Genomic DNA, 14,031 nt, shown 5'->3' with positions numbered 1-14,031 from the left:
CCTAACACCCAATTAATGCTATTTTTCACAAACAAAATTTGGCTTGATTGACTTTTCAAGTGTATAAAATAGCCTAGTCAAAGTCCAGACTATTAGTGCAGTTAGGTACAAGCCAGCTTGCTGTGCAGATCATTTTCTATGTTAAATCCCAATATTTTCATGTCAGTCAGACAAACTTCAAAAGAGCACAAAGGAGCTTTATGGTCATCTTGACTCGCATGGCTAGGTCATTTCAGTTGCAATGACTTTTGTCCTGTTGTGGACCTTCTTGCAAAAGGATCATAGTCACAATATTTAGAGTATTTCCTGTTTTTATTTGAGTTAGTTTAACAGACTAAGGTGCTTGCCATTAAAGTGCTACTTGCAGGGTTTGCTTTGATAAAATGGGGAATTGCTCTTTCTTTAGCTCAGTTAAATTTGAAGCATCTACAAGTAAAATAAATCTTTAGAAGTTGTGATTTTGAAACTTTTATCAGGCTTAATGCTGTTAAATTTATGTTTTGTAATACAGGGTATTTAGTTTAGAGGATTAGATTTATTACATGCACTCAAAATCTGAAGCCTTGGATTAGCTGGCAAATCTTGTGAAATGTTTTCGGCAATGAAAGGTAAAGAAATTCCTCTATTATATTTTTATAATGGCAAAATGGCAAAAAAATGCTCTGTCTGAATAATAAATGAGTTCCACATTCATACCTGCTTTTCCAGACCACTGTGTACTAAACTATGTATTGTACATAGTTAATAATTGATACCAAGTGTAACATTTCTCTCTAAGAACTTAATTTTTGCTGGTTTAGTGAATTACTAAAATTAGCCATTAAATATAACACTATAAATTATGCTCTCATTTTGATTAATGATTCGGGCTTCTGGGTTTTCTGCTTTTCAAATTAAGTAGCATCAGGCTGACATATGTCTTTAACATCAAGTGCGTATGAAATATGTATTAAAATAGTGAAGTATCTGGTTGAATTTGCAGTTGAGAGGTGTTATGCAAAATAATAAATGTGATAAACTACTGTGTTGACTTTGTACAGAGTTGTTTTTATTTTGCCGTTTTATTTTGCCATTTTTTTCAAGTGTGTGTTGGAAAAATGTACCTCACAATGAACTTTGGCCAATAAAGTACAGTTGATTTTCATTTTAATGTTGTACATGTAAGAAAGGAATTAAAGCTGTATTGTCTACAATTGGCAATCTCACCAAATGTATTCTGTCATGAACTATTATCAGCTTGACTTGGTGATTTCTCATCTGAGTCAATAGATTGCAGATTTAAGTCACAGTTCAGCACTTGAACACATTTTAGTGCATTGTGGAGTGTGAAACTTCAGATGATACAATGGGGTCTCATATGCATGTTCAGGTGGATGTAAAAGATCCTTTAGGAAGGGAATTAGTTCCTCCTGGTGTCCTTTTATTCATCAGCCAACAGTTGTGGGACTTTGCTGTGTGCGAGTTGTCTGCCTAGTTTGCCGACAAAGCAGTGACTACACTTCAATAAATAGTCAATTGGCTGTGAAGTGCTTTGAGATTTCCTACAGGTCCTGAATGGCACTGTGTAACTGCAGCTTAAAGCTGCAGTCACTTGTGATTTACTCGCTGATCTTCTGTAGCATTCTGATGCTATAGAACAGGGCACGGGTCTGGAAATGGGCAAAAATGCATTGTTCCAATGAATTTCTAAAAGCTCAGGGAGATAGATTTTTCTGGCACAGTGTTTACTTATCTTGCCAGTGGTAAATAAATACTACATGTGCAATTAATGAAGTCTTTGCATGCTTTTTAGATATGTACATACGAAATAGGAGCAGAAGGGGGCCATTTGACCTCTCGAGCCTGCTCCACCATTTAATAAGATCATGGCTGACCTTTTTGTGTTTCGAGTTCTACATTCCCATCTATCCCCAATAACTTTTCATTCCCTTGCCTAAAAGAATTTATCTACCTCTGCCTTAAAAATATTCAGTGACTCTGCTCCACTGCCTTCTGAGGCACAGAGTTCCAAAGCCTCTCAACCCTCTGAGAGAAAAAAATTCTTCTCATCTTTGTCCTATAAGGGCAATTTCTAATTTTAAAACAGTGCCCCCTAGTTCTAGACTCATCCACAAGAGGAAACATCCTTTCCACATCCACCCTGTCAAGACCATCTTATATACTTCAATGAAGTCACCCCTCTTCTAAACTCCAGTGGAAACAAGCCGAGCCTGTCCAACCTACCCTCACAAGACAACCTGCTCATTCCAGGTATCAATCTAGTAAAGCTCCTCTGAACCACCTCCAACACATTGATAACCTTCTTTAAATAAGGAGACCAGAACTGCACATAGTATTTGAGATACGGTCTCACCAATGCCCTGTATAACTGAAGCATTACATCCTCACTTTTATGTTCAATACTCTCATAATGAAGGATAGCATTCCTTTAGACTTCTTGATTACATGCTGTGCCTGTATACTAACTTTTTATGGCACCTAGATTCCTCTGCACTTCTGAATTCTTTAGTGGTTCTCCGTTTAAGCAATACTCTGCATTTTTATCCTTCCAGCCAAAGTGAACAACTTCACATTTTCCCACATTATACTCCCATCTGCCAGAATTTTGCTCACTCATTCAACTTATCTATATCCCATCTGCAAACTCTCCTCTCTTTTTCACAACATACTTTCTTACCTACCTTTGTGTAGTCTGCAAATTTAGCGACCATGCCTTCGCTTCCCTCATCTAAGTCATTGATGTAAATTGTAAAAAGCTGAGGCTCCAGGACAGTCTCCCTGTGAGACCCCCACTAGTCACATCCTGCCAATCAGACAAGAGCCATTTACACACACTCTCTTTTCTGCCAGCCAGCCAATCTTCTATCCAGGCTGATATGCTACCCCCTACACCATGAGCTTTTATTTTCTGCAATAACCTCTGATGTGGCACCTTATCAGATGCCTTTTGGCATCTATAGGCTTCCCTTTATCCACAGCACATGGTATTCCTTCAAAGAACTTTAATGAATTGGTTAATGATTTACCTTTCACAAAACCATGCTAACTCTTCCCGATTACTTTGTGTTTTTCTAATTGGCCAGCCATAACCACTTTATTGGTTGACTCTAACACCTTCCCCAGGGCTGACATCAAGCTATCTGGCCCGCGACTGGCCACTCGCACTCACTTGAGGAATAGGCGGAAGCAGAGAGTGTCCAGGGCACCGGCAATCAGAGGACTGCTGGAGACCAGGACAATGCTGAGTCGAAGGCAGACGATGAGCCTCTGGAGTCGTCCATTAAGCGGCAGATGCTGGATATCCAGCGGGATGTGCAGGAGGATCTGGCAGAGATCCATGAGGGTACGCGGGCCATGGTCTCTGTTGTGGGGGCGTCCATGCGGAGCATTAGCACCCCATCGACCATCATGGCTGAGCACGCTGCCTCCTCCATTGAGAGTGGTGGCTCTCATGTAAAGGCAGTTCCAAAGAACAGAATCACTGGTTCCTGGGGTTGCCTTTGGACTGCAAGCCCTCACACAGGCAATGATCTCAGGTGGTTAGTGCCAGTGTGGGAGATGGATGAGGAACCCAGTATCCCAGCTAGGTGCCTGTCCAACAATGCTGAGCAGGGAGGTCCAGAGCAACGTCACCTTGGCACACAAGCAGCTTGTCATCTCTGCAGGCTCCTCTCAGGGCGCTCTTGATGACGGCAGCAGATCCTCCACCCCTCTGCTAGTGACTGTGGCATCTGATGAGGCTTTGGTGACTGGGGAGATGCCAGCCGTGGCACTGGCCACTCCCTCCCAGGCGAGCCAGCACAGGCTCCATTTGCAAGGTTTCGATACGGTTTGCTTCTTTTGCATTTATATATTCACCATTGAATACAAGAGCAGGGAGGTTATGATGGAGCTTAATAAAACGATAGTTAGACCACATCTGGAGTACTGTGTGCAGTTCTGGTCACCACGCTATAGGGACGGTGTGATTGCACTAGAGAGGGTGCAAATGAGATTCGCCAGGATGTTGCCAGGGCAGGAGCATTTCAGCTATGAAGAGAGATGAGATAGGCTGGGTTGTTTTCCTTAGAGCAGAAAAGGCTGAGGGGGGACCTGATTGAGGTGTACCAAATTATGAGGTGCATAGATAGGGTAGATAAGAAGAAACTTTTCCCCTAGTGGAGGGGTCATAACCAGGGGCTATAGATTTAAGGTAAGGGGCAGGAGGTTTAGAGGAAAAATATTTTCAGCCAGAGGGTGGAGGGTATCTGGAACTCACTGCCTGAAAGGATAGTAGAGGTGGGAACCTCACAACATTTAAGAAGTATTTAGATGAACACTTAAAATGCCACAGCATACAAGACTACAGACCAAGTGCTGGAAAATAGGATTAGAATAGGTAGGGGCTTGATGACCAGCGCGGACATGATGGGCCGAAGGGCCTCTTTCTGTGCTGTAAAACTAAATGACCCATATGACCACATACTGAGGTTCTGTGTTAACAATATGACACAGGAAGTATGATTGACAGAAAGGAAGTTCATGTGGACAACCTACTTTTTAAAAACATTCCCCTGACAACCTGCTGCATCCTAGCCTGTCATTACCTGCCCCACATGATCATTCCCCAGCCGCCCTGCCCTACCTACCCACTCTGTGCCCTGCCATACCCCATCCTGCCATGCCTTGGCCAGCCCTGCCTGCTGTGCCCCAGCTGCCCTGCCCCACCTCGTGTCCTGCCCCACCTCGTGTCCTGCCCCAGCCATCACCCCTCCCATCTCACCTGTTCAAATCTTTGTCAAAATTATTTGAAAAAGTGCTGGAGTTTGTTGTATGGGTTTAGTTTTTAAAAAAGGTTCCATATGTGGAGACAAAATAAGTATACACGCTTGTTCTAGATTTGTTATATGTTCCACAATGCTGAAAGTGTATTTTCTCACTGCGAATTTGGTTATCTTTCAAAAAGTGCATAATCTGAATTTCAAAGCCACAGAAGGCCTCCAATTATCTTATTTGTGCTTTGTAAGCAGTTAGAAAATGTGAATATTCTAATCTCTGAAAGTTGCACAGCAGTGTGTTTCCTTATTCTAATTTTTTTGAAAAAAAGTATAGTGACCATAATCTTATTTAAGGGAACAGAGGGAGAAGAAAGGAGTGCAACAGAATGAGGCAGCCTCTGACCTTGCCACCTGTCCTTAATGTGTCTGTGAGTCAGGAGGAATCAGGAGGAGGTTAAGGCGCAAGTAAGTGACAACTAAGTGTGGGGGAGGGAGTTAAGGGGGTTGTTGAAAGGGAAAGATATCGTGCAATCCTCCAAAGAACCTGGCAAGGCCAGGAACATCTGCAGAAGCTCATTTTAGTGTTTTTATCTGTTTCCCGCCTGGCTGCTGCCCAAATTGACAGCATGGTCAGTGTTTAGGAGGGAAAGCAAGAGGTGAGAGGCCCCCAGGGATAGTCCCCAGTAGGTGGTTGGAGGAGAGAGGCCGTCAGTGCTTGTGGCAACAGGGTGGAGGGATGTTGGTCATTGCAGCTTGGTCGGAAGTGGGGCGAAAGACGGCAGCCCTTCGAGGCAGGGAAGGGATAGTACCATGGGACTGAAGGGAGAGAAAGCCTGCAGGGCTGTAGGGTGTGGATAGTGGGGCAGGAGAGCATTGATCAGGAGAGGGCAAGAGGGAAGCTGTGATTGGCAGGGGTAAGACTGAAGGCCTGCTGAAGAGTTTGGAAGGATGAATCCTGATCCACAAGAAGTGCTGCAAACAAGACTTAATTTATGGAGCCGGCAGTTCCCACATCTCTTTCACTGCTGAATTCTTCAATTCTTATGAAACCTACACAACAGTCGTGAATTTTGAATCAAGCTCCCAATTGAACTGTGGGAGCACAATTTAAATGTATCAGTGAACAGACACTCTTGAAACGACTTGCACACCATTTTGGGGATGCACTCCTATATTTATCTCCAACTTTGCCTGCCCCCCTCCCCTCAGGTTGTCAGATTAAAATTGAGGCCTGGTCACTCTCACAAGCAGTCCAAGCGTCTTTGATTCAGGAGTGTGCCCGTACTACCAAATATATAATTCTACTTCAGTGTAACCCAGGGGAGTAGCACTAAGACTTTACTGTGATATGGACTCGATATCATGCTTTGTACTTGTACACTCACATATGCTTTTCCAATGTTTCCAAAAGCAGACTGAGAAACTCGTAACAAGGCAAGGGCAGATAGGGATCATTTACCTACTTTGTCTACAGATGGCAAATGAGTAATGGTCAAAGTAAATTCCATCCTATTCTTCTCCTTTCGAAAATGGGAGGGGTAAGTGATAACAAGGAACCTGTATCTCCATAGTCTACTTTGTTTAAGTCATTATGTTTTCTTCTAAATTAAGTTCCAACTGCAAAAAATGTACTCATGCATTTTAGCTTCAGCTCTGGACTAGGGAGTGCTCTTAGTTCAAAGCATAACTGCTCCCCAATCATTTTGTTCATTTTGACACAAGGGAGCATGGGGGTCATGAATAGAATAGTCTTTGCCACAATCATTGTGAAAATTAATTTGGCTATCTAAGACAAAATAATGAATTGCTTAATACTCCTGATCATGTGGAGACATCTGCATCAGATAGCTTATTAACGCCTCAAGATTCCCTCTGTTGGTGACATTTTAAACCTTTATTTTCTAAAAACTCAAAACTCAACATATTCCCAAATCTATTTCATGGAAAAATAATCACATTAAAAAAACAAAATGTGATGGAATGATGATGAGTTATGCAGAAGGATTACAACTTTAAAATCACTTACATATGTGTCATTTTGTATATTCATAGTGATGAGTATATATATTATTTCTTGATCCTTCATTTTTACTGATGAACATTGACAGTCCTTGTGTTTTGTATGGTTAGTGCATAATGACATGGATGTGAAAATAATATAATACCTGCAAGTTTATTAAGTTGTCATTTCTTGGATCTCCCTGTCTAATCTGCCATTCCAGCAAAGGTAGTGGCTCATCTGTAATCAAGCTTTCAACAGTGTAGTTTTGAAATGTGTGTAGAAATAGCCTAGGGTGAATTCCTCTTTTCGTGTGGCAAATTGCTTGATTTGGCTTAATTAAAATGAATGTCAGATTTGGATCTACACATATATAGTGCCTTATGTTTCTCAGCATCGTCCCAAAGTGCTGTACATACAATAGTTACTTCAGAATGTACAAATTGTTCTGCAAAGAAACACAACATAAATATTACCCAAAAAGAACAATGAGATGCACAACTTATTGGTGATTAAAGGAAAAACGTTGGTCAGAACATGAGAAGATTCCTTCCCCCCGCGCCCCCCCCCAACTTCTTGAATTGTACTTCAGAATCTCTAAAGTCCATCAGAACCACTGGAATAGGCTGATGGGAGTTCTGTTGAATGTTCCATTGAGATGAGGAGAAACTTCTTCACCCAGAGATTAGTGAGTCTGTGGAATTCGCTAACACAGAAAGTAGTTGAGGCCAAAACATTGTATGTTTTCAAGAAGGATTTAGATATAGCTCTTGGGGCGAAAGGGATCAAAGGATATGGGGAGAAAGCAGGAGCAGGCTATTGAGTTGGATGATCAGCCATGATCATAATGAATGGCAGAGCAGACATGAAGGGCTGAATGCCTACCCCTGCTCCTATTTTCTATGTTTCTATCTAAAGAATAGTGCTTTGTGTCAATGTAGTACTCCATCAAAAATGCACCACTGTGTCAGCCTTGATAATCTGCATAAGGCCTGGCTTGGAGTTGGAGACAGCAACATTTTGACCGAGAAGTGAGAGTGCTAATTCCCAAGGACGCTCATCTGGTCTTATACAGGAGCATCCAACATTAAATGTGGAAAGACTACTTCTGTCTTGCTATATAGATAACTCCAACAAGAAAACTAGGTGATGTAATGGACAATGGTCTTTCACTTCTGGGGCCTGCATTCATATCCATGTTGAAAATCTTCTATCTGCTGGTTACAAATGTGAAATGAGCTTGGCAGATTGATCCAATTCCTAGTGGACATGGTCCTAGAGCTGAAAACTGTCCCTATTCCAGCACTAATTGGCAAACTGAGAGGCCACAGGCTTGTGAGGAATAATGTCATACAGGTGCAGTAGGAATCTGTTGTTCTGTAGGTGGGGCTGAGACACATCATTGGCGGGAGCAGAAAGGAGCTTTATTATGTATCTTGCTGTATTATACCTAATGTAAGAATCCTTTATGCTGATACTGGGTCACTGAAATGGAAAGATTTACATTCACTATATTGGAGTATACAACCCAATTATACTCTATGCCGAATAGGTTTCCCACAAGTCTCTGTACTAGTGCTAACATCCCACATGTTCATGTGCAAAAGAAAATGTTCAAAGGAAAGGAAACAGAGAGAAGGTTTCCTTGGGCTAGAAACACTAAGGATTTTCTTTCCATTAAATTTAAAAGAATATATATTTTGATGGCTGTTGTGTATCAGAATCTTCAATGTATTCATTCACAATATGCTGAGGCTGGGATTATTCAGGAAACCTGTGAAACATCTCTTGATACAACACTGGGTTCCTGGTGTATTTTCCACCCAAATAATTTTACTCAATGAAGACAAGATGTAGTCTGTGAAATATTAATGTCTCTGCTATACATGATATTTATTTAGTGAAATAAAAATGCTTGAAGAAAAGTGAAAATGAATCTTCCATCTTAAAGAAGACAAGAATCTGCTACTTGGTCGATTAATATATCGTAAGTGAGCTATTTGAAAATATGTAATACATTTAAATAAAGATATTAGCACAGTTGCACATGAAAACAAGCATATGTAAATTCTACAATTTTTCTACATTTTGCAGACAAACAAAGGATCAGCTTTAGCATGGCCATAAAATTTGTCCTACTTGCATACAGTATTTCAAAAAAATAAGCTTAATAAAAATAACACAAAGTTATTGTCAATTGAAATCTGAGCAACATAAGTTAGTGAGTACACGATCTTATGGAAAGTTACTGCTGATTTAGATTGCTTCAGAGGATTCTTTCTTTTGAGCTCTGAGTTATAACCGTTGTTAAGTATGGCATTTATAAGAGTGATTTGTCTAAAAGTTTATAAAAGCACGGGGTAAAAATGTGTGGTGCAAGAAGAAGGAACCTAAATACATTTAAGTGCCTTTTGATCAGAAAATACTTCTTATCTGCAAGAAGTTGACATTTTAATTTTGATATTTGCTCAGACTTCTTCCATACAAAAGATTTGTTTAGTAAATGTGATTTTTTTTTAAAGCAGGCATATTAACATAACATTATCATATACATATTGATTGCAGTTGAATACTGTACTGTACAGTCAGAGAGATATGTGGATGCTGAGAATGTTTGCATAGATAAAGTGAACAGAGGACTGGTGTTTGCTAATGTAAAGGTCAAGCATGATTTTTGAAATTTGGAGCAGACTATTGGATAAAGTGGTGGCTGAGACCAAACCTTTAGTGAATGAAGATTGAGTTTGTGATCTTTTACTGGAGGCAAGCGAGTATGATGTTAAACATCCATTCTCTGTGACTGGGTCTTCTCCTTCATGTTATGCTATGATGCCCCCTCCCCCCCTTCTACTTTACATTTACGTGTAAGAGGGTCCCTGCCCTCACTTTAGCCCACAATCAGTCTTTCCTTGAATGAAAGTGTATGCCAAGATCATTTTTGCAACCTGGGTGTTGATGACTTGTCAAATTACAACAGGAAAAGTATAATATGTGTGCAATTGGCTAATTTTGTGTGCTTTCCTATGGCCATCAATGTTGGCATGCCCCTACAGTGAAGTTCCTTTCTTGTGGGATGGTCTAGTTCATGGTTATGTTCAATAGTGTAACCAATACTGTTTCTTGATAAGTCTTGCAATGTAGTGGTCCAGTTGACTTTAAAACGGTGTCTTTTTCTTTTGGTGTCCAACTGATACAGCCAAATATTTCCCTTTTTTATCTCCTCCATAAGTGCATTTTCCAACTTGACATTAAGAAAAAGTTTTTGTTGATTTTCACTTCAAATCACGGACTTCGGTTATATAAATGACAGTTTGTGGGCTACTTGCCTTAGCCCACAATGGCTTTTTATAAAAGTTTGACATTTTTTTTGTCGACCAATTTTGTGAAAAAAAAATCTGACAGTGGAGGGAAGAACAGTATGACATTTGTTTTGTTTACGTGGCTTGGACCAATTATACAATAGGTAGCTGGGATGCACAATTATTTCATACTTTACTTCAAAAACCATTATTAGTTTGTTACACAGATTATAGTTAGTAATTGATGAGACTTTCTGGTTCTCCATCAGGTGGTGACACTGGTATTCCAAACAGTCCAGGGGCTCCTTGGGTTTCAACAATTGGTACAGGATCCTGTTCACCAAAATCTAAATTTCGAAGATGAGGGAAGCAGACATAGATATATGCATATATATTGAACGGGCGCCTCAGCTTATTTTTCTCAAGCCGGATATATGTCAGATGGTTTGGGTTTGCAGTATCGGTTGTAGGACACATCAGAGTAAAATTAAGCGCTGAGAAGAAAAGAAAAAGCATTATTAGTAACCCACCAAATTTGTTACAAATATTAAATGATTAAATATTGAAGTTGATAAATGTGTCCTTTTTTCACTAAAAGTCAAAAATTGAGAGATATTTAATTACTATAATTTTTTTATTAAGGACTGCAGTGGGTACTCAATGATTTCAGTATGGCTGAATAAATCAGATTCTATGCTTCCATGTATACTAGAAGTACAAAAATATTGGATTTGTCCAATCAGTAGCTGACCATCTCGACCAAGAAGATCCTTGATTTGGTCTCTTGTCTGTGGTGAATTAGCTGATGTATTGTCTGGGGTGCTGTAATTTGGTTTAGTTTCCCTAGGTTAGTTAGGTTTCCACCCCTGCTGTAGTACGAAAATGGCTCAAGGTTAAATAACATTTCATGTGACTGTGACAAAGGCAAACTATCCCTCCTCGACTTTCTCAACCTGTCATTGCCTTTGACATGGTTGATCACACCATCATCCAATGCCTTTCCACCGTCGTCTAGCTGCTTGGGACAGTATTCGCCTGGATTCATTCTTACCTATCCAAGCATAGCCAGTAAATCACCTGCAATGGTTTCTCTTCCTGCTCCTGCACTGTTACCTTTGCTATCCCAAGGATCTACCCTTGGCTACCTTCTGTTTCTCATCTACATGTTGTTTCTCAGTAGGATAATCACCGAAACAGAGCATCAGTTTCCACATGGCTGAACTAGACTGTTTACAACCTCCGAAATGAACCTCCTACCTTTTATCGCCACCATTGCTAAGGCTACCTATTTCCACCTCTGAAACATCATCTTGCATCACCCCTGCCTGAATTCATCCGCTGCTGAAACTGGCACCTATGGCTTTGTTGCCTCTAGACTTGACTATTACAACTTAGTCCTGGCTGACTTTCCATGTTCTGCCCTCCGTAAACTTGAGGTCATTTGAAACCCTGCTGCCCATGTCCTTACTTGCACCAAGGCCTGCTCACCCATCACTCCTATGCTCATTTACTTACATTGGCTTCCAGTTAAGCATGCCTCAGTTTTAAAATTCTCATCCTGGTTTTCAAATTCCTTCATAGCCTTGTTCCTCCCTATCTTTCTTCCAGTCCCACAACCCTCCGAGATATCTGTGCTCCTCCAATTCTGGCTTCTTGAATATCCCCAATTTTAATCACTCTACCATTGGCAGCCGTGCATTTAGCTGCGATGGCTCTAAGCTCTGGAATTCCCAACTTAACATTTCCCCACCTCCCTTCTTCACTTTCTGTAGGAGGCATGTGTGGCAAATTTTGTTTAATGACACTCCTGTGAAGCATCCTTGGACACTTTATTAAGTTAAATGTGCTATATAAATACAAATTGTTAATGTTATTGCAATTCTTGACTTAAAATGGGAACAATCAACTAGGAACTTGGAAATACATTACCATTCCTTCAATGTCGCTGGGTTAACATTCTGGAACTCTCCATCTAACAGCACAGTGGGAGTATCTACATCTCACAGTCAGCAATAGTTCAAGAAGGCGACTTACCATCTTCTCGAGGGCAGGTAGCAATGGGTAATAGGTACTGGTCAAACCATCCCATGAACAAATAATAAAAAATCAGTTTGACTATCTGCAACCTTTACTAGAAATGTCCTTGTATGACTTGTGTTTGACTTTGATATCTTCTCATGATGTAACAGTTTGCTGATTTTCGCTGTCAAGGCTTACAGATGAATAATACTTGCAAACCAATGAATACTAGTGAAATCTTGGACTGATTCTCTAAACTGACCCAAAACTTGGCCTTTGCAATTGGCTTTTCTTACCATTCTCAGCATAGGTGGGTCAAAAGGGGTCCAAATGGGAGCTGGGAGGAACAACAACAAAGCAATGGTAAAAAGGAAAAAATCCTATTTAATTAGTAATTAAAGTTTACATGAAGCATTTTCTAGTTCAAGAACAACCTTGTTTCCATCTGAAAGAAATATATATGCATGTCATCCTTGTAGCAACCTCATGGAGCACTACTACGGAGCCATAAAAAAGTTACAGCACAGAAAGAGGCCATTCAGCCCATCATGTCTCCTCCAGCCGAAAAATAAAAAAATAAACTAGCTGTCCATTTTAATCTCATCTTCCAGTATCTGGTCAGTAGCCTTGCAGGTTAGCACTTTAGGTGCAGATCCAGTTGCCTTTTAAATGAGCTGAGGGTTTCTACCTCTGTCACCAAACCAGACAGTGATTCCAATCACCCACCAACCTCTGGGTGAAGAAGTTTTTCCTCATGTCCCCTCTAATCCTTCTATCAATCACCATAAATCTGTGCCCCCTGGTAATTGCCTTCTCTGCTAGGAGAAACAGGGTATCTCTGTCAACTGTATCTATGCCCCTCATAATTTTGTACACCTCAATCAGATCACCCCTTAGCCTCCCCAGTTCCAAGGAAAATAACCCTAGCTATTCAATCTTTCCTCATAGCTGCAATTTTCACGCCCTGGCAACATTCTTGTAAATCTCCTCTGTACTCTTTCCAAAGCAATTATGTCCTTCCTGTAATATGGCAACCAGAACTGTATACAAAATTATAGCTGTGACCTAACCAGCGTTTATACAGTTCTATCATTACACCCTGCTTTTGTATTCTATACCTCATCCAATAAAAGAAATCATTCCATATGCTTTATTTACTACCTTATCCACCTGTCCTGCTACCTTCAGGGACCTGTGAACATGCACACCAAGATCTCACTTCCTTTACCCCTCCCAATATCCTTCCATTTATTGTGTATTCCCTTGCTGTGTTTGCCCTCCCCAAATGCATTACCCCACACTTCTCTAGATTGAATTCCTTCTGCCACTTTTCCACCCACTCAACCAAACCATTGATATCATTCTGGAGACAACAGCTATCCTTTTCACTATCAACTACATGGCCAATTTTTGTGTCGTCTGCAAATTTCCCAATCATGCCATCCACATTTAATTCTAAATCATTAATATATACAACAAACAGATTGAACCAACATTGACCCCTGTGGAACGCCACTGGAAACCGTTTTCCATTAGCAAAAATACCCATCAACCATTACCTTATGTTTCCTGTTGCCGAGCTAACTTTGAATCTAACTCACCACTTTCCACTGTATCCCATGGGCTTTTATTTTTTGACCAATCTAGCATGTGAGACCTTGTCAAATGCCTTACTAAAACCTATGTAGACAACTCTCAATCCTCCTTGTTACTTCCTCAAAATATTCAATTAGTAAGCACAGCCTTCCCCTAACATGCTGACTATTCTTGATTAATTCATTCCTTTCTAAGTGACAGTTTATCCTGTCTATCAGAATTGATTCTAATAATTTGCCCACAGAAGTCAGACTGACTGGCCTATAATTATTTGGTCCATCCCTTGCACCCTTTTAAAATAATAGTTTTGGGTTTTCTTTCCTTCTTAATTGATTTGTGAGATCAGTTGAAGAGAATGCTT

General features: G+C 40.5%; 2 protein-coding genes and 1 long non-coding RNA gene across 8 annotated transcripts in view; 2 read left to right on the top strand and 1 right to left on the bottom strand.

Moving 5' to 3' along the window:
• Positions 1–14,031, top strand: part of LOC121279878 (centromere protein P) — a 401,310-nt gene that overhangs the window by 161,824 nt on the left and 225,455 nt on the right. The gene's annotated exons all lie outside the window — the stretch shown is intronic.
• The window catches only part of LOC121279879, a 96,373-nt gene that overhangs the window by 2,380 nt on the left and 79,962 nt on the right, over positions 1–14,031 (top strand). The window contains exon 2 of the long non-coding RNA XR_005943518.1: positions 512–608. This is a non-coding gene — a long non-coding RNA (uncharacterized LOC121279879). The remainder of the gene's footprint in view (positions 1–511; positions 609–14,031) is intronic.
• Positions 8,620–14,031, bottom strand: part of LOC121279875 (asporin-like) — a 120,545-nt gene continuing 115,133 nt past the window's right edge. For all 6 annotated transcript variants that reach the window (XM_041191388.1, XM_041191384.1, XM_041191383.1 and 3 more), the window contains one exon: positions 8,620–10,549. In XM_041191388.1, coding sequence (XP_041047322.1) covers positions 10,290–10,549 — 260 coding nt within the window. In that variant the 3' untranslated portion in view covers positions 8,620–10,289. The remainder of the gene's footprint in view (positions 10,550–14,031) is intronic.

Source organism: Carcharodon carcharias, chromosome 7 (genome assembly GCF_017639515.1).
Source record: "Carcharodon carcharias isolate sCarCar2 chromosome 7, sCarCar2.pri, whole genome shotgun sequence".
In the NCBI taxonomy this organism is placed as follows: Eukaryota; Metazoa; Chordata; class Chondrichthyes; order Lamniformes; family Lamnidae; genus Carcharodon; species Carcharodon carcharias.
This window is presented reverse-complemented; position numbering and strand designations above follow the sequence as displayed.